The 24237-nt window shown below is 45.6% G+C and overlaps 1 protein-coding gene across 7 annotated transcripts in view; it reads right to left on the bottom strand.

The window, feature by feature from the left end:
* Window positions 1-9112: 9112 nt before the first annotated feature.
* Window positions 9113-24237, bottom strand: part of KCTD1 (potassium channel tetramerization domain containing 1) — a 180346-nt gene continuing 165221 nt past the window's right edge. For all 7 annotated transcript variants that reach the window (XM_068563362.1, XM_068563363.1, XM_068563366.1 and 4 more), the window contains exons 4-5: window positions 14271-14576; window positions 9113-10027 (exon numbers count right to left, since the gene is read on the bottom strand). In XM_068563362.1, the coding sequence (XP_068419463.1) occupies window positions 9869-10027; window positions 14271-14576 (465 nt within the window). In that variant the 3' untranslated portion in view covers window positions 9113-9868. The remainder of the gene's footprint in view (window positions 10028-14270; window positions 14577-24237) is intronic.

Below are 24237 nucleotides of genomic sequence, written 5' to 3' on the forward strand. Positions count from 1 at the left end.
TGTTGGCTGCTGGATATATTTGTATTCCTATAAATATTCTTGAACTTTGTTTTAGCATGAGGTTGAGTTACTTGGAAATAGTTTGATCCCTTTGGGATTTGCTTTTAAGCTTTGTTAGGTGAGATCAGAGCTATGTTTAATTTATGGCTAATTTTTTCCTACCACTAAGGCATTCTGAGTATTCTAGACAATGTTCCATTAATTATGAGGTTTTCCACTCTGGTGGAAGTAGGAACTATCGCTGGCCCTGTGTGAGCAATAGCTTTTCTAATCCTTCTACATAGTTCTTTGCCTAACCTTGAGCAGTTTCCTCAGCCACATGCACTGATCAGTACTCAGCTGAAGACTCCAGGAAGACCCTCTTCAGTCCTTTGGCCTTCTCTCTCTGTGTGCAGGTCTCGCCTCCCCATTACTCTGTTCTGTAAACTCTAGATGTCTTGGCTTCCCTGGACTGCCAGCTCTGTCTCTCCAACTCAAGGAGACCACTGGCTTGTGCCTGAGTTACCTTTCCCTGTACCATGCCCAGGCAAATCTAGGGATCACCCTGGTTTTTTTTGTTTGTTTTTTTTTTAAATAAATAAATTTATTTATTTATTTATCTATATATTTGGCTGCATCGGGTCTTCGTTGCTGCGTGTGAGCTTTCTCTAGTTGCAGCAAGCAGGGGCTACTCTTCGTTGTGGTGAGCGGGCTTCTCATTGTGGTGGCTTCTCTTGTTGTGGGGCACGGGGTCTAGGCATGCGGGCTTCAGTAGTTGTGGCACGCAGGCTCAGTAGTTGTGGCTCACAGGCTCTAGAGTGCAGGCTCAGTAGTGTGGCACATGGGCTTAGTTGCTCTGCAGCATGTGGGACCTTCCCAGACCAGGGCTCGAACCTGCATCCTCCGCACTGGCAGGCAGATTCTTAACCACTGCACCACCAGGGAAGTCTGATCACGCTGTGTGTTATCCACCTCTCAGACATCACTGTCCTCTGTTGCCTGATATCCAGTGTCTTGAAAACCACTGTTTCATATATTTGGTCCAGTTTTTTAGTTGTTTCATGTGGTAGAGTAAATCTGTTATTCCATACTGGTCAAATGTGGAACTCCACCATAACTTTTAATTGGGCAAAATCCAAAGTACACATTTAAAAACCTATAGTGCTTGAGGGATTTAATATTACTAGTGATGGATTCCCTATTGTATGCCTGTTCCTTTACAAATAATTTACATTTAATCTAGTGCTTATGCGGATAAATAATCTCTCCAAGTGATGGGGTTAGTAACACGAAAACACAGACTCTGCCTTTTCTAGGAATAATAGACTTTATTTGTTTATTTCATCTGTCACAACAAATAATTTCTTTAGCACCCACTAGGTGTGACAGAAATAAGTCAGATTTCTCCCATTGACGATCTTAAGTTTGGCCATTCGATGTAGACATGTAAATAAATATTTCAGTATTATGTGATCAATGCCATAATAAAAGTACAAATAGGATGCTTTAGGACCATAAAGAAGGGTTGCCCAGCTGAAGGGCCCATGGGAATGTGGCAATAGGTAAAGGGAATCTTCAAGGATGAGGGGAAGGTGATTAAGCAAATAAGATGATAAATATATTTCAAAGCAGGAAGACTTAAAACAATAAGACACATGGGGGAGCTAAAAGCTCCTGTACTTATGCAGGAGATGAGGCTGAGAGTTAGGTCTAGGAGAGCCTTGGATGCCATACTAAGGAAACAAAATGATTCTGAAAGCAATGAGGAATCATTGCTGGGCTTTTAACAGGGGAGTGAGATGCTGCAAAGTGGAAGAAGCATTTGCGGGATGACACACCCAATTCCTGGCAGAAAAACCAATTGAGATCTTATGGAAATAGTCCATGGAAGAGGAGTTGATAATATGACATTGAGAAGTGGTAGTAGGGATGGAGAGGAAGAGACTGATTTGAGAAATGTTTAGGAGATACTTTCTGTAGAACTTGGTGACCAACTAGAATGGAGAGGACAGGAAATGGATGCCTGGTTTGGATGGAAGAGGGCATCCTGAACTGAGATAGGAAATTTAAAAGGAGAAAGGACAGGGCTGGGGCTAAAATAAGTTCAGTTCTGGATAGTCAAAGGGAAACATTGTACAGACCCTACATCTGTCATTGTTATGACAGAATATATTGAAGTGATCTGATTACATCTTACTCACCTGCCTAACAAAAGTCGAATGGCAGGACCATAGCTTACTTGTCACTGTGTCCTTGCAGCTGCCTACCCTGCCTGAAGCTCTGGACTAAGTTGGACCTGAAGCATAGGTGATGGGGAAGCCATCAATGGATGAGATCACCCAGGGAGAGAGAGGAGCCCAAGAAGAGCAGTGACACACAGAAAAAGATGTTCACACCTTGGGGTGAGAATTTGAGAAATGAGTGACCTGGCTTCACATTGCCATGGGGCTTTCCCATGGATGCCATGAAATACCACCTGCTTTGTCAGTGTTTTTGGTTTAGGTAAGTCATTTCCTTTGTATATTTTAAATATTAACACAAAAGCTTTTAGTGATTGTACAGACATATTTTGATCCACCACTTGACTATCTCTGCTTGGAAGAAAATATCCAAGGAGTGGGCAGGGGGATGAAGGATGGTTAATGCAGACTGGACAGAGGCAAAAAGCTACAGGAAGGAAGGATGTGGGGATGTGTATGTAGTTCCCCTGACTCTGGAGCTATGAGAAATAACTCTGATTTTGCAATTATGATGGCAGTAGGGAAAAGATTACATAGGTCAGTGTTCTGTTGTAGAAATACATCTACCCTGCTTAAAGTAAGAGCTATAACTGAATTGTTTTCATGAATATGCAACCTACTTAACAGAACTCTGAATTTTCTGGTACTTATATATATTAAGAGACCACATATGTGAGAATAAGACTGTAGGACAACAATATTTTAAATAACACAATACCATTTCAAATACAGAGCAATAATGGATGCAAAACTGAAACGTCAAGGCCCACCAGCAATCCATCTCCCATCATTTTCTCTTGCCAATCTAGTTGCCCATTATTGCTGACTAATAGGAAAACCAGCAGAGGGAATTCCCTGGCGGTCCAGTGGTTAGGACTCTGTGCTTTCACTGCCAAGGGCAGGGGGTTCAGTCACTGGTCAGGGAACCAAGATCCCGCAAGCCACTCGGTGTGGCCAAAAGAACCAGTGGCATCAAATAGATGGCTCAAGCTGCCGATCTTTTTTAAAAATTTTATTTATTTATTTATTTATGGCTGTGTTGGGTCTTCGTTTCTGCGCAAGGGCTCTCTCCAGTTGCGGTGAGCGGGGGCCACTCCTCATCGCGGTGCGCGGGCCTCTCACTATCGTGGCCTCTCTCGCTGCGGAGCACAGGCTCCAGACGCACAGGCTCAGTAGTTGTGGCTCACGGGCCCAGTTGCTCCGCGGCATGTGGGATTTTCCCAGACCAGGGCTCGAACCCGTGTCCCCTGCATTGGCAGGCAGACTCTCAACCACTGCGCCACCAGGGAAGCCCACTGCCGATCTTTAAATGATCCTTTTGGGCCTCCTCAGTTGATTTAATCAAGTGTCCCTACTGATCTTGCTTCTTTTCCAACTAAGGTGAGGCTTCTGTGACAAAGATTTGGTTTTCAGCTTCCAGAACAGGCTTTCTGAGTCAAGTTCCAGAGTTTGAGTGGAATGCACAGCAAGCGTTGCTCTGGCTTTTTCAGTCCTGTTAGTCAACAGTATAATTTAATACCTGTACTGTCTGTTCCGAATTCTGACAAGCACGATCTGATAGATTGTGAGGAGTGATGAAACACTGGGTTTCACCCTGAGAGTGAGGGAGAAAGAGGAAGCTGAGGGGGTGGGGAGAGAGAGAATGAACCTGGAGTCGTGTGCAATACGGTCAGACTGAGCTCTCTGAATCTAGCATTTTTAAAGCATATGCAAAGGACTTTTGTGTTAAACTGGTTAGGGTTATAGATTTACATACCTCTTCAAATTCTGAAGGTTGAAAAATCATCATTTAAATTTCAAAGAAACTCACACAAATTAAAATATATGGGAAACGTCGGAGTCCTGCACACCTGTAGTCAGCTATTTTTACACGTGGCAAATGCTGCGGTAATTCTCTCCTGTAAGGTTTCTGTTCATTCAAACCTCTGGTAGCTTGTTAAGAGGAGGTGAAAGGATTCTGTAGCTGATAGACTATTTCCGCAGGATCAGGTAGTTCTCTCCCTAATTAGGAAAGGATGAGGGCCCTCAGGTTAAATTTCAGTTAAGTACTTCCCCACCCCCACTAACTCCATTGGAAGTATTCAATCTGGCCTTCAAATCAATGGAAGAGGCCAACTATTGTTTAATCAACGTCAACGAAGTCATAAAAAGCCAAGTCACAAAAGCACCCGCAGAAGGTTCTCATCTACTATTCTTAGTCTAGGTTGAGGGACACAGTGATATCACCCAGTAATTTCCAACCTTGCCTAATCGAAATGTCTCCTGTGATGGGCATTGTTAAAACACAGTTTCCCGGGTTCTTCACTTGGAGACTGAGATTCAAGACATTGGTGGGGAGATTGGGGGGCTTGGGAGGGGGACTGGAAACTGTAACTTTAACAAGTGCCTTTTGCGTGTCTTAAGAGCCAGCAAGTTGGGGGAGCCCCGACATAACCAATGTAAACTTTTATTGAGAAGAGTTGCTTGATGGTTACAAAGTCAGAGACAACACTTCTCCTCAGGGCTTAGTAATTCCTACCCTAGAGCCAGTAAGTTACTGCAGCGACACTTTTGTCTAGTGCCTTTATGATGAACTTACTGAAGTTGCCAATGACAGAGAAAAATCATTTTTTGCATGAATTAGAAAACCAGAAAGAGTTGAGTCCAAGGTATTCATCAAACGTGTGTGTGTGTGTGTGTGTGTGTGTGTGTGTGCGTGTGTGAACGTGTTGTTCCAAGTGTCTTGTGGAGTTTGGCACATTTTTTTTTTTTAACATACCAATGTTCTCATCTGTAAAATTGGGATAATAACGCCGACTTCCTTGAGTTTGTATGAGGACTGAAGAACATCTGTAAAACCCTGAGCACAGCGCCTGGCATGTAGAAAGCATGGAATGAAGGTAGCTTATAATCGTTGTTGTCATTTATACACCAGGATTTAAATCTTTATGATCAAATGATATATGACCGAAAGCTTGCCTTACATTTCCGTACTTTATAAAAGTCATGTTCTCACACAATTTAGTTCTGGTGCCATCACTTATGATTCCACCCAAATGGAATTTTTCTAGAATGTCTAAAACTGTTTTTATTATTTTCATAACTTTCAGAGCTACAAACTCTGCAGATGTCTTGCTTGGTCTGTACACTTGGAAAAAAAAAATGAGTTTGTTCTAACATTCACAGCTAGAGATTTCACACAAAAATCTAGATTTCCAGGTTTTCTAGGAAAATGAGAAGTTGAAGGATACAGGCTTCTTGTTCTCCTGCTGGAGTACCTGCTGGAGTGGTGGAGGGGCTGCCCCTCTGAATGGGGCGCATGCGCTCCTGCTTGTCTGCTTCCTAATTTCTGCGACTCACCTGGCCCTTGTAGGCATCTGAGTTTGTCACCCTGACACCCAAGGTGATGTCTTATTTTCTCATACATCTTTGAATTCTCAGCTCTTAACCTGGTTAGTAGTCATAAATGGATAAACTGGAAAAACAGCCACTCAACTGCCCCTCACACCGACACTGTCCCAGCCACTCCAGTCCGCAGACCCCGCAGGTGAATATCCACAGTGCCTGCCTCCTATGATCCTCCAAAAGCTGCTGAATCAAGTCCACCCCCCCAGCCTGGCACTCAAGATAACCCCAAGTCCACTGTCCTTTTCTGCCATGTTTCACACCCCAGTTAAGCCAGCTGCATCCACAGCGTTCTCTGAACCTGCTTCCTGCTTTCCCGGCGTGGAGCCTCCGCCCTCCCTCTATACCCTTTCCTTGTGAAAGCCTACCCATCTTTCAGGTGCCACCTCCCCTGTGATGCTTTTCTGATTTCCCCAGCCAGATGTGAACCTTATCATCTGGCATTTCTATAATCGTTGGTTTGTAAATGTGACGCACATCCGCGGTGCCTTGTCCTGTGGTTAGCTGGGTACGGGCCCTAATTCTGCTGCTTGATGTGTGGGGACACCCCCCCACCAGTGCCCCATGGCAGAAACCATGTCACGATTCTCAGAGTATCACCAAAACCAAGAGCCCAATATATAGTGAGAGATGATCAAAATATTTAAATATAGGAATACATCTCCATCCTCAGGAGAAAATGCTGTTAGCTCATAATCTACTTTCTTCCTCATCCTACTACAACATGAAAACTTACTTTTTCTCAAATATTTTGTTTTGGGCCCTCCTTAGAAAGCTTAACTGAACATTAGCCTTTATCATATCATTTACTTGACGGCTTAGTAGTTTCTTTAACTGAGAAACGGGGATAATACAACCTCTAGTGTGGTCATAAGGATTCAGTGAGTTATGTGCAGGTGAAGTACTTAGCACAGTGCCTTGGGCAGAGCAGACATCAAGTGCATGGCGATTATTATTACTATGTGAAAACTCACCTAATATTTAGAAACCAGTTCAGAACTGGCTTTGCTTCATTCTACTTTTTCTAAAAATACTTCTTAGTAAAGAGTAGGTCAAAGATGATAGTTTGTGTGACTTAGACTAAAGAAATGTATTTCGCTCAAAAAAAAAAAAAATGGTTATTTCAAATACCAAAGGTTCAGGCAATAGTAGCTTTTTTAAGAGTACACTTTTATAACCACCAAGGTAATGATTGATTCAGGAAGAGATTACCAATGAATGTTAAAAACATCAGGTGAAAGTGTGTTGAGGTACAGGGTATTTACAATCTCACAATTTCATCCCATAGATTAGTTATTAATTACAAAGGGACGAACTGCTTTTACATTGGAGAAATTTGGTGACTGTCACCTCAACTGAGGGGTCAGAATTACCGCCACCAAAGAAAAACCACAACTGACATGCAATAAAATCTACAATAACAAAAAATAAAAACAAAAAATATAAATAAAATTATCATCACCATTATGGGCCAAACAGACCCTTGTGATGTGATGTAATGAGGAAATAACATCCCTATGTAGTACTCTTGCAAAAAAAATTGACTCTACCAAACACATAAATCTAGATTGTGCAACCAACCCCAGAACAACTGACTCTTGCTTTTCAAATAGACCAATGTCATGGAACACAGGAAAAGAAGGAAAGAAAGAAAAAGAAAAAAAAAGGGAAAACCTTTCTAAATTAGGGTCTAAAGACATTAATAATCAATGCAGTGCTGAGCCTTGATCCCATCCTCTGTGGGGAAAATAAGCACAGCTATAAAGATCCTTATTTGGACAACTGGTGAAGTATGGATAACCCTATATACTGGATAATTAAACGTAGGGGAAAAAAATAAGATTGTAACTCAATTATATTTTGACTGAGCAGCTCTTTCCTGAAGTACTCTGGTGTCTGGGAATCTATTCGTTGTAAGACCTAAAAACACGAACATAACATCTGACGTGTTTGCTCTGTTGAACATAACATCTGACGTGTTTGCTCCGTTGATTGGAGTTTCTATAGAAAGAATGCACAACTGGGTTGTAGTTGTATCAATGGGCATAAGAGCTCAGAAAAGAACAAAGTACACATAATTCTGTGGAGTGTTTGATTGGGACAATACTACCTGCCCAGAGAGAGTGCTGGGTAAATGTTCACTGATGACAATAATCAGCAGAAAGTCCCAAAGTGGGGCCCTTGCTTTATTGCTTTTAGGAAATTTTACCCACTGAGAATGGATTACCAGTAAAATCATAGAGCAATTTTGTTTTCCTTTCAGCAGACGCGGATGACCAAGCAGCCGGTGGGAGCAGCCCTGGCTGTCTCCATCTGATACAGTGGTGTGTATTAGTCGCCAATAAGGGGAAATTAAACAACCACGTGAAAGCCTGGCTGGCAGTCATTAGAGTAATTCAGTGTTTGGGCTGCCTCTGTGTTTCAGCGGGGTGATTGGAGCCATTAACAGCTTACCTTTAGTTTCAGAAGCCCCAAATATTTTTATTACTAGTGTCCTCAGGCATAGACTTTTTAATTTAGAAAAAGAAAGTTCAGGATGGAAATAGTGCATCACCACAGGAACATCTCTGCCTCAGAAACACATTATAGTTTACGTGTCAATCTTATCATCATGCCAGGTTTATTTTGAGTGTCTGGAATGAGGAAGAGGAAGTAAGGAAGAAAGGTGGTGGCAGCACCGACAGAGGAGGCTTCAGAATCACTAATACCCTGGAAAAGCTGAGGGCCTAATTCCAAAGTGGTACTGACATCTCCGGTTTCTCGCCTCTCTGGCTAATAAGAAAGTGATCATTCTGGCCCTGAGATTTTCCCCTACTTCTTCCAAAGCCATTCATGCCTTAATTTTTGGATTTTTTTGGACAGGTGTTACGGTAGATTCAATTTGGCTACAACTTCTTTGGCACTCTCCCCTAAAGGAGGTGCGTTTTTATCCCCTGCCCCTCCTTGAATCTGGGCTGGCTCTGTATCTGCTGAACTAACAGATTCCTGCAGAAGTGCATTGAGTAGCTCCAGGCCTGGCCTTCCGGGGGACCGTGGCTTCCTTCCTCCCTCTTGGAACCTAGCTCCCACGCTGGGAGATGCCCAAACCACATGAAGAGGCCCATGGCCAGTGGGGACTGGCGCCCCGGTCACGCCCCAGATGACATCACACGCAGGCCAATCCACCCAAGAGGATCACAGAATCAAGAGACAGAAGAAAATGTTGTAAGCTGCTAAATTTGGGCGTGGTTCGCTCTGCAGCAAGAGAGAACTGAAATTTGTAAACTCACAGGAAGGAAGGTTTATGTTGCTAACCAATGCAGAATAACAAAGCACTCGAGCTGACACTTACAGAGCAGGAACAGAACTGTTCAGAATGAGGGTCGACATCCTTATCCTTTAGTGGGTTTGGATCTCAACACTGGCCTCAGCTTTTAGGCCTCTTTTTAATGTTCGACACAGAAAATTTTAAAATAGAAAAATTCCGTTTTAATACAGCCTCACCCCAACACGTGTGTTTCACACAGACCTTATTTTTTAAACAGAGTTTATTGTATTTAATACATTATAAAATTTGAAAAATTGTAGGAAAGCAGCAGACTCAAACTGGAGCAACTCTAACAAGTAATAATTCTGGCCCCTTTGCAAAACTGATCGGTTTAAAAACAAAGTCATGTTCACATCTGTGAGGCGGACAAAAAAGTGTGACTTCTGTACAAACTACATTTAAAATTTCATGTCTAACGTCTTTCGAATGCAGTGTGCTCAGGAGAGTTGAAGTCCTGCCTAGTCCCCCGTCTAAAGAGAGACGTGAAACTTCCATATGCAAAGAAATGCGATTCTAAGTGTTCTTGTTTTTTTAAAAAAGGAAAAAGAAGGACAAAGGAAAAAGAAAGAATGGATGGCTGTTGGCAATGGAAACTGTAAGGAGATGCGTCCTCACTGCTCATGGCTTGTTTATTGGTCAGAGGCCTCGGGAGGCCCAGGACACTTCAAGGCCATCACAGCACCAACTGTAGCTACCACCTTTTTTTCTTTTTTTTGCATTTCCTACCTTTTGACATATATATATATATATTTATATATTTTTTACACCTTGAGGATATCACTATTCCAATTGTTCCCATAGGAATACAGGTGTGGTCTCTATTGGATATAAATGTGTCTTTTATTCAATTTTAGGTCCAGGACTTGGTTTGCTGTCCCAACTGCACATAAATGTCCCTTTCTTGTTTGCATTATTTGTTGTGTATGTTTTCTCCTTTTTGCATAAGAAATATGTCCACTTAGTCCAGAGGCTCTTGCTTTATCCGGATGACGGAGGGTCCACGGGGCGTCCGCCTCAGTTCCCGCCGCAGGACGTATTCGCTGAACTGAGATGAATCCACTCCTCCCCCACAGGAGCCCACGATTTCAAATCCTCTTTGCTGCAACCTCTCGAGGACCTGCGAGGGGCCGAGACAAGCAGGCAGTTAGGGGTGAGCTAGGTCCTTTGGCCACATAAACAGCCCAAAGACTGTCCCAAAGTTTGAGATCATGCGCAGCTCTGGTTCATCTTATCCAACCCTTAAATCTCTCTGTTTTTCTGCTTTCAAACAAAGCTCCGGATTACAGGGCAGGAGGGAGCGAGCAAACGTTTTTAACACCTAAAATGTTCCTTCACACGCTAGCTTTACACATGCCAAGTTCATTTACTCATTACAACCACCTTGCATAATGGGTGGAGTTAGTCCATTTGACAGATGAGAAAACTGAGGCTCACTCCTAGTAAGTGATAGAATTGGGTTTCCAACTCAGGTCTCTTTGGCCTCAAATCCCATGTTTTTCGCAATGTGCAACTCCACCTTCTCTACAGAAAGAGAGGGTTCACATTTCAAAGCTCATTTACCACTAACATATATTCGATGAGATGATAAAGACTATGGAGAGACAGTGATATTATCTGAATTTACTCCATCGGTGATTCAGCCTCAACTCATTCACTCTTGACTGGGCCATTGTTCAAATTTCCTGATACGGAGTTAATATATTTCAGCTTGAAAGACTGATGCAATTTCAACAGCAGAAGAAATGGACTATTAAAGACAGTCGAGGTTTATCTACAGCTTTTCATGTTTGTGGCTTTTGAAATAGTTCTATTGCCTTGTGTGCATCCAGGGAGGCAAGAATAAATGCAATGGTTGTACATGATCTGTAGTAGAAAATATATCCAAAAATAAAGATGTTCTAAACTTCTCATACAAACATAACCCATATAATCTCTGATTTTGAAATCAAATACCTAATGCCAGAAAGATCCCTGGGTTTGTCACTACTTGTCTGACACTCTTGAAGGCAGGAAACATTTCCTGCAACTCTTAGATACGCAGAAATACAGGAAACTGATCTAGAGCATGCTGTTTCTTTAGGAATCCAACAAATATTAGACTTGCAAATGTTCCCTGCCAGGATTCTGGATATAATTAAATTATATCTACACCACTCTAAAGGCAAGATGACTCGATCATAACTTTAGAAAAAAATGCCTGGCTCAAATTTTTTAAATTTTTGGAACAAAGTGAAATGTTACCAAATAACTCTCAAAATGTAATGTACAGTGAATCCTTACTATGTCTTTTTTTGAATTATTATTTTTTGGTTGGCTACTTTTGCATGGAATATAATCTGCTATTTTGCAAAATAGTTAACTAGATGGGATGGGAAAGCAAGAGTATGCATTCTAAAAATTTAAACTTCAAATGGTGGCAAATTAAAAACAACAAGTCCTTATGGGAACAAAATGAACACTCTTCCCTGCAGTGTCTACTTCTGTACATAAATTCACAATGCATATGCACACCAGGCAGCAAAAGGACACTATGAAGAAAACAATCTCTAAGTTCAGAATCAAGCACATTAAGATGTGCTTTGGTGGCAGGTGAATAAAAAGGTGAACAGCTCGCTCTCAGGAGATTTCCCCAGTAGAGGCAGGAATGTAGCTTGTCAGCAAGAAACACCCCAGTCTGCTTGGCCAAACCACCGCCCTGGAGAGGATTTTTTGCCTTGATCAGGAGAGAAATTACAAAGGTAGAGGAAGCTGAACAATAAAGAACTTAACTCTGATATCGTTTGTCTTTCAGTGCTGTTAGATCGCTAAATTGTTAATATAAGGAAGTCCCTAAGCTCCCTCCCCAGAGGGTCTAATATGCATATGATAATTATTCAATATGATCCAATGTTACCCTGAAGATGGCAAAGCTTATTCCAGCGTAATGCAGATAGCTTATGCTTCTTGACCGTTCCTTTTTAAGCCACAACTTGTTAACAGCAAAGTTCCTTAAAGTTAGTGATCATTTGGGAATATTAAAATCACTTGGGTAGCTGTCAGGGCTCCTGTGCCTTCTCCCAAAGCCTCTGAATGCCTAGAGGATGGTGCCTGTCCTCTAGGTGGAGCAGGAGCCCGTATGGCCATGTCATAGGACGAAACTAATCCAGATGAAAAGCCACATCTGATCAGACTCGAATGACTGGGAAACATGTCAGGCTTGTGAATTTCTGATAGTTATTCAGTGGCCCGAGGGGTGGGGCCCTAGAGAAGCAACGAAATGCTGTCTAGAGAGAGCTGGGGGAGGGGGGCGGGGCAGGGCGCGGGGAGGAGGGCAAAGGCTTTCAGGGCTCTAGAGGCTTTTCTAAATAGCCGAGGCCCCCCGCTCAGGAACTGCACAGGGCAGCTCAGGGTGTGACTCCGGGCCTGCACCGCCCAGGGGCCACCCGCTGCCTGCTGGGGTGTGTGCCTTCTTCTGGCGTGCCCAGGGCTCAGTGTCCGCCAGTTTCCTGCTGCTCTGCTCTCAGACACCTGATCACAAAACGTTAAAATGATAAATAGTTGTGAAACCATCCTCAAGAGGCAGAATGGTGGAGTGGGTGCTTCTAGTCTTGGAGTTTGGGGAGAGGTTTTGTTGGTTCAATATTGAATAAAGCCATGGACCCATTCCAATGAGAAAGACAGAGGGGCTTCCCTGGTGGCGCAGTGGTTGAGAGTCTGCCTGCCAATGCAGGGGACGCGGGTTCGGGCCCTGGTCCGGGAGGATACCACATGCCGCGGAGCAAATGGGCCCGTGAGCCACAATTACTGAGCCTGCGCGTCTGGGGCCTGTGCTCCGCAACAAGAGAGGCCGCGATAGTGAGAGGCCCGCGCACCGCGATGAAGAGTGGCCCCCGCTTGCCGCAACTAGGAGAAAGCCCTCGCACAGAAATGAAGACCCAACACAGCCATAAAGAAATAAAATTTAAAAAAAAAAAAAGAGAAAAGCCCCTAAACCCTCACTCCATTGACTTCAAATCGTTTTGAATCACACGGACCTGGAGTCAAGACCCAGGTGTGCTTCCGTTTTCTCATCAGCAAGACAGGGAATTAACAGTGCTTACCTGTCAGGGTTGGTGTAAGAAGACAAGCACGGACAACGCTTGGCCCAGGGCTGACACGCGTCAGTCACGACGGTGACGACAATCACCATCGTCTAAGGCACGTGGCCCCTCACACCTTGTCAACCAAACTTCTGAATTCTGCCCTTAAGTCTTCTTCTGCCATAAACTGCTCTATCTCAGAAAATACTAATTCCATGCACCCAGTTCCTCCATCTAAAATCTTAGTCATCTTTCGCTTCTGTCCTACAACCCAGAGCCATCGTCAGAAAACCTTGTCAGCTCTACATTCAAGATATTCAGGGCGGTCCAGTGGTTAGGACTCCGCGCTCTCACTGCCGAGGGCCTGGGTTCAATCCCCGGACAGCGAACTAAGGTCCCCCAAGCTGTGCGGCGCCTCCAAAACAAAAAACAAACAAACAAGATTACTTTGGGACTTCCCTGCCAGTCCAGTGGTTAAGACTCCGTGCTTCCACTGCAGGCGTCATGGGTTCAATCCCTGGTCAGGGAACTAAAATCCCGCATGCCGTGCAGCGCAGACAAAAAAAAAAAAAAAAAAAAAAAAAGATATTCAGAGTCGGAAACTTCTCAGTTATCGCTTGGACCAGCTTTCTCACTGGTGCCCTTGCTCCCCCTGGTTTCCACCTGTTGCTGGAATATTCACTTTCAAATACGAGTTACAACGTGTCACTCTCTTGCTCAAAATCCTCAAATGGCTTTCCATTTGACTCATACAAGCAAGGGAACCAAACCCAAAAGAAACCAAAACAAAGAATCCCAGAGCTCTTCCCACCCTCTGTGGGGCACTCCACCATCTGTCCCTGGGGGGGGCTCTGCACTGCCCACCCCACCTTTACTCGCTTCAAGCCACGCTGGCTTTCCTGATACTCCTCAGTATGTCAAGCACGTGCTCCCACCCTGGGGGCTTCAGAACTCGCTGCTCCCCCTGCCAGGATTCCCTGCCCTAGGCATCCTCTTCTCACTACCTGCCCATCATTTAGGTTGGGTATTGTTTGCACCCTCCCACCCCCATTCCCGTAATGTAAGTTCCATGAAAAGAGGGCTGTTGTCTGTTTTCTACCCTTCTGTATCTCCAGTGCTCATACCAGCACCCGGCACACAGTAGATGTTCAATAAATGTTTGTGGAATGACTGAATGACTGCTGTAGAGGGGTGAACAGTTTACGCCCCCCAACCATGTGAGGGTTCTCCAGCTCTCTGGAGGAAAGGTACCACATGAAGGCAAGATAACAGCATAACACACAGTGTGTGACGACACTATACCTGGACTGAGTTGAGGTGACAGTAGCCATTCAGTGGAAATCTGATGACGTGCGTTGAGTCGTGATTCCAGCCTGCATTGACGGAGTTACACATCACGTCGCCGATCTCTGGAAACACTTCTTCTATCAAGGATTTGTCACCGCTAAGCGTGATCCTTTCTCCGAGGTCTGGGGCAACACGTACCACGAGGCACTCGCAGGGCCTTGAAAAGCGACCGGTTTCTCTGTCCTGTTTCCATCTTTCCATCTCCAACAACATGGGCTGAAGCTGAAAATATTTTGCCTCTTCATATAACAAAGTGTAGTCCTGAAAAAAAAAAAAAAAAGGTATTTCACAGTGTAAAATGCAAACATAAGGTGCCAAAAATGTCCACATACGAGAGGTGAATTTTTCACCCCTGTTATTTCAATAATCAAATCTGGGTGTAAATTTTTCACTTATAACACTTTCATACAGACTCAATTTGCATTCATTCATTCATTCAGTGATTACGATAGGAGCTAAGGGTATTAAGGGGCAGGTGGGACCCTTCTAAGTGCTTTCATGAAATCCCCATAATTGCCCAGTGACTTGGGAACCATTTTTATTCCCATTTTGCAGATGAGTAAACTAGGATGTGAAAGGATTCACCAAGACTTTTCTCTTTTTGTAGAAAAATGCCTTTGGGTGTTTACAGTTTGTGTCCGTGAGAATCCACTTTATGGCCGCTGGATGGAACGCCTAGATGGGTCGAGGCGAGGGAGGTATAGCTGTGCACCATTCACCAGGAGCCTATGCTCCTCGTCGCCTTCAGTGGCAGCTCCAGAACTTCTCATGGGAGGGGGAGGGGCAGGGCCATGGTGGAGGTGGGGCTGGAGAGTGGGTGGATGGGCACCTGGAGGGCACGCATGCTGTTTTTACCTAAACTTGTGGGATGGGTGATGGTTTGGGGGAGGCTGATGGAGGACGCACTGCCCTCCACCAGCCCTCGGTGCCCCCATCACAAAGTGAGAGAGGCAAACAGAGTGAGACAGCCTCAGGCCTGGGCTCCCGAAAGACAGATGTGCAGGAAAGGAAGCTAGTCCACTTCTGAAAACGCAGTCACCCAGTCTTCGGGCGTGGTTTCTTTTTCTCTTGTCTTAAAAAAAAAATCTATTAAAACACACACAAGCCACTGAATGGGAGGACAAAAGAGGATGATGGGGAGGCAGCAGCTTAGGGAGAATGTTATCAAGCAGGTCAATATTATGTCTAAACGTAGCTATGGCCACAATCATCTCTGGCTGTGAGGTACGTGGACACTTGTCCAGACACGCTGGTTGAGAACATTTTAATCAACTGACACGCATTTCGCCTTCCTTCCACGGGCTGGAGCTGGCAGGCAGTGCCTGGTGCCTGCAGGAGAGCCAATGCCTGAGCCCACGGCTTGAGGGCCGCCAGAGGCCTCGGGACGGAGCATAGGAGGTCATGACTTCAGGAGAGCTGCTTTATTTGGCACTTTGCTTTTTCTTGCAAATCAACAGCTGGAGCATTATTCAAGGCTTCCACAGAAATCAGTGTGGAGGGGCAAGAAAATACGAGTGGGCCCCTAGCTGGATCGTCTACCTTCCGTGCTGGGAAACTCGGGCCAGGTGGAAGACATGACCTGGACGCTGGTCAGCAGAAGGGGATGCTGCTTTGCTCTGTCGTCTCCTAGCAACCCCATCACTACAGGAGCCTGGCTCCCTGCAGGAGAGCAGCCCACTTCTCCCATCGTCTCATTTCACCTGCTTCGCCTCCTGTCTCACAGGAGATACTGCTCGATTTGAGGTGTTGACAGCCAAGTTGAGGTGTGGCCCCTCTGAGGGCAGAACCGAGCCCCCCAGACCAGCCCAGCCTGAGGGTAGGAGTGAGGGAACTGCAGGTTCCTCCTGGTCAACCTGGGGACCCCACTACCGTGCCCTGGCCGTCTTTGAAGTCCACCAACTGTGACATACTAACCTTAATATCTTACTTACTCATCAAGATGACAGCTCTCAAGGAGAGTTAAACAGTATTGAGAGTTACACAAGCAATAGAAGTGAGAACTTCTGCTACTGCTTTTTATTTTCCTGTGAGGTTTAATTACAAATTTTAGCATGAAAAAGAATCGGGACTCTGGTGAAAAACATGCCATCAAGTCTTCAGATCTTAAAAGCGCTCACAGCAGTCTTCCTGACCAACCTTGACCCTATGGAGGAATCCTTTCTAATGTCACTGAGTAGTGATCATTCAGCCTCTGACTGAATGCTTCCAGAGATGGGAAGCTTACTACTTAACAAGGCACAGTATTTACTTTGTTTGAAGCTGTGATTGTTGTAAATGTCTTTGTTAGAATGACCTGAATTTCCTGTAACTTCAACTTATTTGTTCTTAATTCCGCCCTCTGGGGTTTCAGTGATCTTAATCTTTGACATGTTAACCCTTCAAACATTTGAAGACAACTGTTAGGTCTAAATATTATTCAGGCTGAAAATACCCAATCGTTTCAGCTCCTTTTCATTTGTTATGACTTCGAAGTTCTTCAACATCTAGTACGTACAGCTGACCCTTGAACAACACGGGTTTGAACTACACGGGTCCACTTACATGTGGACTTTTTTCACTAAACAGGTACCACAGTGCGACATGATCTGCAGTTGGTTGAATCAGCGGATGTGTAACTGCAGACACAGAGGGACGACTAAATCATATGCAGATTTTCATCTGCGAGGAGCGTTGGCCCACCAATTCTTGCATTGTTTGTGGGTCAACTGTACTTGAATTTGTCAACATGCTGCCTAAAAGCCAAACCAGAATGGAACCTAACATTTCAAATGTGATCTCATGAGTGCACTGCACCACCTTTGCTTGGCTGGACACTGTAACCGCTATGAATGCAGTCTGTATTAGTTCTCTGTTGCTGCTGTAATAATGATCACAAGTTTAGTAGCTTAAAACAACATGAACTTATTCTCCTATAGTTCTGGGAATCAGAAGAAGTCCAAGATGAGTCACTGAGGCTGTGTTTATTCTGGAAGCTCTAGGGGAGAATCCATTTCCTTGCCTTTTCCAGCTTCCAGAGGCTGCCTGCATCACTTGGCTTCTGGTCCTGCATCACTCCCCGCTCTGCTACCGTTGTCACGTCTCCTCCTCTTACTCTGACCCTTTCCCCTGCTTCTTTCACGTGTAAGGATCCTTTGAGTATGTTGGGTCCACCTGGATTACCCAGGATAATCCCCCCATCTCAAGACCCTTCATCTAGTCACGTCTGCAAAATCCCTTTTGCTGTGTGAGGTGACATAGTGATAGATTTCAGGAATTAGGACATGGACGTCTTTGGGGGGCATCGTTCTGCCCACCGCACGGCATAAGGTCACATTAGCTTTCCTGGCACCCCCACAGTCCCATCACGCTATTCACATTCTGCTTATTCGGCTTACGGTGAAATCCCTACACCTTTTTCACCAAGCTGCTATGGAGCTAGGCCTTCCTCATTCAGCGTTTGTGAAAAATGTTAAGTCCTCCATTATTTATCCCTCTTTAAATGACATACTGTAGGCTCTGAGTTTGTTCCAAGGTATTGAGAAACATTCAAATTCTTTCACCCAATGTTCTCGGTCTCCCTCTCGTTTTTGTGTCATTTTGAACTGGGTGTCCTGTTTCTATGTGTGAATCATTTCTAAAAGTCCTGAGAGGACAGGGCTACATACAGGCTTTTGTTCAGGCTGACAGTCAGGTAATAAATTAAGTCTCTGGATTCTGGCTGCCAAGTGGTTATACAATCTGTAATCCAGCCCATAACTGTGGCATTTGTTAGATTCTTGTTGAAATACTGTGTGTTTGGGTGGGACTCCAGGGGAAAGGCTGGAGGTCTGGGAGGGGCTCCAAGTCACCATATTGCCAGATAGTCCCCTTAACTGTTTAGGGCTCCAGTCCACTTACCTGTCAAGCGAGTGGAATCAATCGCATTCAAGTTGCTTCCAGCCCTGCTACTGTATGAGCCTGTGTCCGTGCCAATGCCCTGATCTACCAGTTTGTCTACCATAACCCCAAAGTAATGAGACTCACAGGGCCTGGGTTACAAGTCCCCCCTACACTGACTCTGACCTCCTCCTTTTTTCCTCTGAGTTCACAAACCAAGTGTGTAATAATCCACTCTGAAGTCCGCCCATGGACTGACAGCCCCTCCCTACATAAGGTTGCTCACAGTTACCATTAGCTGCTCTTGGAAAATTAGGGAAACACTGGCCCTTATCAGCCTTTTGGCCCTGCTCAGTTACGTCTCAAGGACCCTGCTAGTAAGTGGTCGTTAAAGTGAAGGATTAAAAGGGCTCTCCCGAAGGTCATCCTGCACCTGGGACGTCATCTCACAGGCCTAGCCTTGAACTACCTCAAGCTGCCAGGTGTTCTTTTACTGTCTCTTGACTATCTTGGCTCCATTTCTTCCTTTACCGCGGCGCCATCTGGTCTGCAGGCAGGGCCGCCCCCTGCGCTAGGGAGTGAAGGCTGGAGAACAGCTGAGCACGTGGCGCTTGGCGTGGCCGTTGGCTCCCCACTCTGACTCGCCTCCCAGCATCGTCCCCCACCAGCCCGAGCACCAGAAAGGTCACCCCGTAACCATCTTCTGCACAGCTAAGCTCACGCTGGCTGTTCTTTTCATGGCAGGCTCCTTTACATCCGTCCTTCTCTGCTTCCTGACGCCCGCCTCCCGTCTCATCCGAGAACTCCCTGCAGAACAGATTCAGTCTCCACGGCCACTCTCTCCAGAAACCTCGTCCTCCTTTCCTTCCTCCATCAGGATCATATAATTTTACTGTCTACATTTCACGTTGTTTAGGGTTTATCCTGTTTCCTTTTAGATTTTCTGGCCTTGTGCTCATCTCTTCTGGTATCTCAATCTTTTGAAGTCTTTTTCCCTGCAGACTCAGTTCCGATCTGATGATGCCCGCCTTCCTTTCATTGGCTTTTACGAACTCTAGACGACTCAGCCTCTTGTTCCCAAGGGACGAGGCGGAAATGGGCAGGCGTTTACGGGGCTGCAGCAGGTATGGCCCCAGTTCTTCTTTTGAAGGAAGTGAATCCAAAGCATCCGTGTCTGCTTTCAGCAAAGCAGGTCCAGAATGTTCTAGTGGCCATTACTCTTCTCTGCTCCCACGCTGATTTTACCTTCTCTCGTTAAGACAGCATCAACCATATCTCTTGCTTAGCCTCATATTCAGTAAAAGATAGGTTATTCACAGACCTATTATCCTGTTTAAATAATTTAAAATCCTAGAATATATATTTTTTAAATAAAAAAAATTTTTTTTTTGAGATTTGCAATAATTCTGAGAGGCAGAAAGATCAAGATCTCATTTTACAGGTGAATACACTGGGCTTCCCTGAGACCTTGGAGAGAAGTACACGGAACAGGAAAGTAAATGTGGGTGGACCCCAAAAGGCAGATGGGCCATTTTTCAAAAGCTTATTTCTTGATTAAATATTTGAATTCAGAAGACATTTTCCATACAGGGAGGAAAGTGATATACACAGTGTATTGGTTTCCTACTGCTGCTGTCAGAAATTACCACAAATTTGGTGGTGTAAAACAGCACAAATTTATTCTCTTGCAGTTCTGGAGGTCAGAAGTCTGAAATGGGTCTCACAGAACAAAGACGGGGTGTTGGCAGGGCTGCCTTTTTTTCTGGAGGTTCGAGGGGAGAATCAGGTTCCTCGTGTTTTCCAGCTTCCAGGGGCTGCCCACACATTCCTTGGCTCCGTGGCTAACCATCACACCACTTCCTTCCTGATATCTTCTCCGACTCTGACCCTCCAGCCTTCCTCTTTCACTTCTAAGGACTCCCGTGGTTCTCTTGGGTCCACCTGGGTTATCTTGGATCATCTCCCCATCTCCAAACCCTTAAACTTCATCACATCTGCAAGGTCCCTTTTGCCGCGTAAGGTGACATTCACAGGTTCTGGGGATTAGGATGTGGACACCTTTGGGGGCCATTACTCAGCCTACCACACGCGGCTTCTAGCTCCACAAAACCGTTGAAAGGCTTATTTCACGCCTAATGTACTTGAAGTTTCACAGGTCCTTCCACTCAAAAGGCAACTCAGCCACTCACTCATTCATTTTAAGACCTGTTTCTGTGCAGCGGCCATGCTAGGTACCGTGGGCACAAAGAGGGTTTTTCTACGAGGAATGCATCCAACTCCTCCCCGGAGCTCTAGAAGCTCTTCTCCCACCCACGCTCGGGACAGGGGATCCTTCTCCGGGGTCTCCAGGGCCACGCTTGGTTCCCCAGAAGGCAGGGTATGTATGTATCTGGGCACCTGCAAAGAGGAGGCGCCAAGACAATGAGGGGAAATGAAAGGATTTTATATTTTACATTTCAGCGATAGCATCCATGTAGTAATCAGAAACAAAAACAGATCCTTATCAAACTTTGCTTTAACAACATTTGTTTTTTAGGGGCAGGTGGGCCATCACAGTTTTTTCAGTGTTTGAGGTTTGGGACCTCTCAGGTTCTTAATTTCCCTGGCTCTGTAACCCTCCTTTCCTCCCTCCCTTCCTTCCTTTTCTCCTTCCTTTCAGTGTTCTTTTTTTAGAGCAGTTTTGTTCACAGCAAAACTGAGCCGAAGGTAGAGAGGCTTCCCATATACCCCCTCCCCCCAGCCATGCACAGCCTCCCTGGCTACCCAGAGCCTCCACCAGACTGGTCCATTTGTTACAATCTATGAACTTACACTGACGCATCATAACCGAAGTCCTCACGTTCACTCTCGCTGTTGAACATTGTGTGAGTTTGGACAACTGTCTGATGACATGTATCCACCATTATAATATCATACAAGGTAGTTTCACTGCCCTAAAACTCCTCTGTGCTCTGCCTAGTCTGCTCTCCCCGCCCCCAAACCCCTTCCTTTTCTTCAAAGCCCAGGAGGACTGGCCCACTCACTCCTTTTGCCCTGCTACCACTTGTTACTTCTGGCCAGGAGGCTTCTTCCCTGTTCAGCACCATCTGAACACCATCTGCCAGCTCCTCCCGACCACTCCTTTTCCTGGGCCAAGGATGCCCAGGCCTGATGGCTACTGAAGGTAACGCGAGAGGTGGCAAGGTCCCTTCTCTACCCGGCCACTGTCTCCACCCCCCACTCTCTGACTCTCCCAGAGAAAAGCTAAGGTGTCCACAGGCGACAATGACAGGGTGCTGATGGCAGATGCAGGTACATCTGGAAGCCACACCCTGGCGCGGCAAGTCACCGGGTCACGAGGCTGCAGGAGTTAGGGCTCATGTGCAGGTGTGGCGAGGGCCAGGGCTGGGATGCTATCTGACAGGGTGCCGATGGCAGAGTCCAAGGCAGATCCATGTGCATCTGGAAGCCACACCCTGGCGTGTGGCCAGGGCTGGGATGCAATCTGACAGGGCGCTGGCGCTGGCTGCTACCTCTGGTTACTGCAGCTTGTCCTGCCTCGGAGGGGGTGTCCTGGGGAGAGGGAGAGAAGTGGGCCTCGGCAGGCGTACCAGGAGCAACGGTCTCTGCAGCAGGGACGCAAACTCTAGGTGGCAGAGTGGAGACCGTGGGCGGGGGCCGACATCGTGAGTGGGCACCCTCTCAGGTGCTAGGGAAGAAGAAACTTCCGGTGGGGGGCGGGGGGGGGGTCTCCCCAGCTCAGCACTCTGCCTCCTCTGAGAAAGTTCGTTCCTCAGGAATGAGTACCTAGAAGCCATGTCTGTGTTGCCACAGCTGATTGGCTAAAGCACCAGCATCGGAGCCAACTGGAGCCAATCAGATGGTCTCTCTGTGGAACCAAAAAAGGGGAGAGAGACCCTGGGCATTGCTGGGGCAGAGCCAGGTTAAGGGCAGCATTCTAGAAGCCCACAGACTCCCACAACCGAGGTCGTCAGAGCTGCCCTGGTGTCTCCACCCCTGAGAGAATGTTCCCACTAATTCTGTGAGATAAACGAGAATCCTTCCCATAAATCCTTCCTTCCTCTTTTCCTTAAGCTAGGACATTTTGCAGTGTCTAGAGACATTGTTGGTTCTATAACTGGGAGGGGTTGGGTGCTACTGGCACGTAGTGGGTAGAGGCCGGGCATGCTACTCAACATCCGACAATGCACGGGACAGCCGTACCACAACAATCATGTGGCTCAAAATGTTAATACTGTGAGCTGAGAAACTCTGAGCTAGACAGGAATCATTTTTGTTGCAACTACAGGAGCACAGAATGCACCCTGATTGAATGGTCACTCCTAGCATCATTAATGGTGATTCAACCACATGTGTTTGCTAATGTGACATAATATGAAGTACCCAACATCACTGGAGATGTATTCTCACCAAAACATTTAACTTAAACCTATCAAGTCTTTAGATACAAGTTGCAGTTTACAGGAAATGAGAGGTTAGCGTAATGAGCTCACATGACAAAGCAACCAGACAAATCCAGATGGTGCGACATTGTGTAGGGCAACTGGCCCGGTCTCTTCAGCAAGTCAGCATCATATTAAAAGGGACTATGCTAGATAATAAAAGGAAGGGACATAACTAGGTTCATTGAGGTCTCGGATCAGATACCAGCTTGGAAAAACCACACAGAAGGGACTTCCCTGGTGGCTCAGTGGATAAGAATCTGCCTGCCAATGCAGGGCACAGGGGTTCAATCCCTGGTCCGGGAAGAACCCCCATGCCACAGAGCAACTAAGCCTGGGCACCGCAACTACGGAGCCTGTGCTCTAGAGCCCGCGAGCCGCAACTACTGAGCCTGCGTGTCACAACTACTGCAGCCCGCACGCCTAGAGCCTGTGCTCAACAAGAGAAGCCACCGCAATGAGAAGCCCGCGCACTGCAACGAAGAGTAGCCCCCACTTGCCACAACTAGAGAAAGCCCGCACGCAGCAACAAAGACCCAACGCAGCCAAAAATAAAATAAAAAATAAAGACTCCCTGGATAAAAAAAAAAAAAAACAAAAAAACCCACATAGAAAGGACATTCTGGGGGTCAACCAGGGAAATCTGAATATGGTTGCAGTATTAGAGGAAATAAAATTTTATTAAAATGGAAAGGTAGAGATATTGTCTGAAATAAGCATAGCAAAAGACCCAGAAGCCTATGCACTAAAGTTTTAACATCGGCAATCTCTGAGTGGTGGGAATATACTGTTGAAACTTTTCTTTTTGCTTGTCTATTTTTCCAGATTTCCTACAATGTACATATACTTCTTCTGCAATATTAAAATGTTATTAGAAATAACTAATAGACTTTTGAACTTAAGCCAGGGAGAGGTAAGCTGGAGGCTGTCTGTTAGCAAATTTTTCTTTATCTAAGAAGGGGAGACATCTATCCAGAGACCGCAAAAGATGTTAGCAACATGGGGGCACTTGCCAAAGGGGTTCAGAATAGAAGCCTAGAGAGGGGTAATTTTGTGGTTCCCCATCAAAAAAGGAACCAAAGCTCTGGACTCCTGATGTGCTGGGAATGCCAACTGTGTGCATGCATGTGTATATGGGTGTGTGCACCCACACACGCCCATGCATGCCTGGGAGTGAGCAGAAGATAGAGCAACAGTGAACAAATCAGTATAATTAGGGGTGAGGGGAAATGAAGGGAAGTTTTATTATTATCCATAATAAAACACGGCAGAGAAGTTCTACAATCACTTATCTAGAGAACAGATTCCAACGCCTTTCAGTGGGAGCAGCGCACAAGCAGCTGCCACTTAAGTGGTGTTCTGAAGTATGAAATTATCTAAATTGTTAAATGGGTATCTAGCTCAGACGGCACATTTGCAGAACGAGATTTTCAGGGTCGTAAGATGCTGTGATTTCAAGATTTCACGCATTTGCTCAACCCAGCGTTAAATAGCTGGAGAGGGGAGCAGGTCATCAAGGAATGCTCTCCCTGCAAACCCAGTAAGAGGGATTCTCTCCACCAGCCAAGTGCCGTGTCCCTTTCCCAAGGTCAGGAGATAAACTCTGCCAAGGAAGAAAGCACTAT

The sequence above is a fragment of the Eschrichtius robustus genome, chromosome 14 (assembly GCF_028021215.1).
Source record: "Eschrichtius robustus isolate mEscRob2 chromosome 14, mEscRob2.pri, whole genome shotgun sequence".
In the NCBI taxonomy this organism is placed as follows: Eukaryota; Metazoa; Chordata; class Mammalia; order Artiodactyla; family Eschrichtiidae; genus Eschrichtius; species Eschrichtius robustus.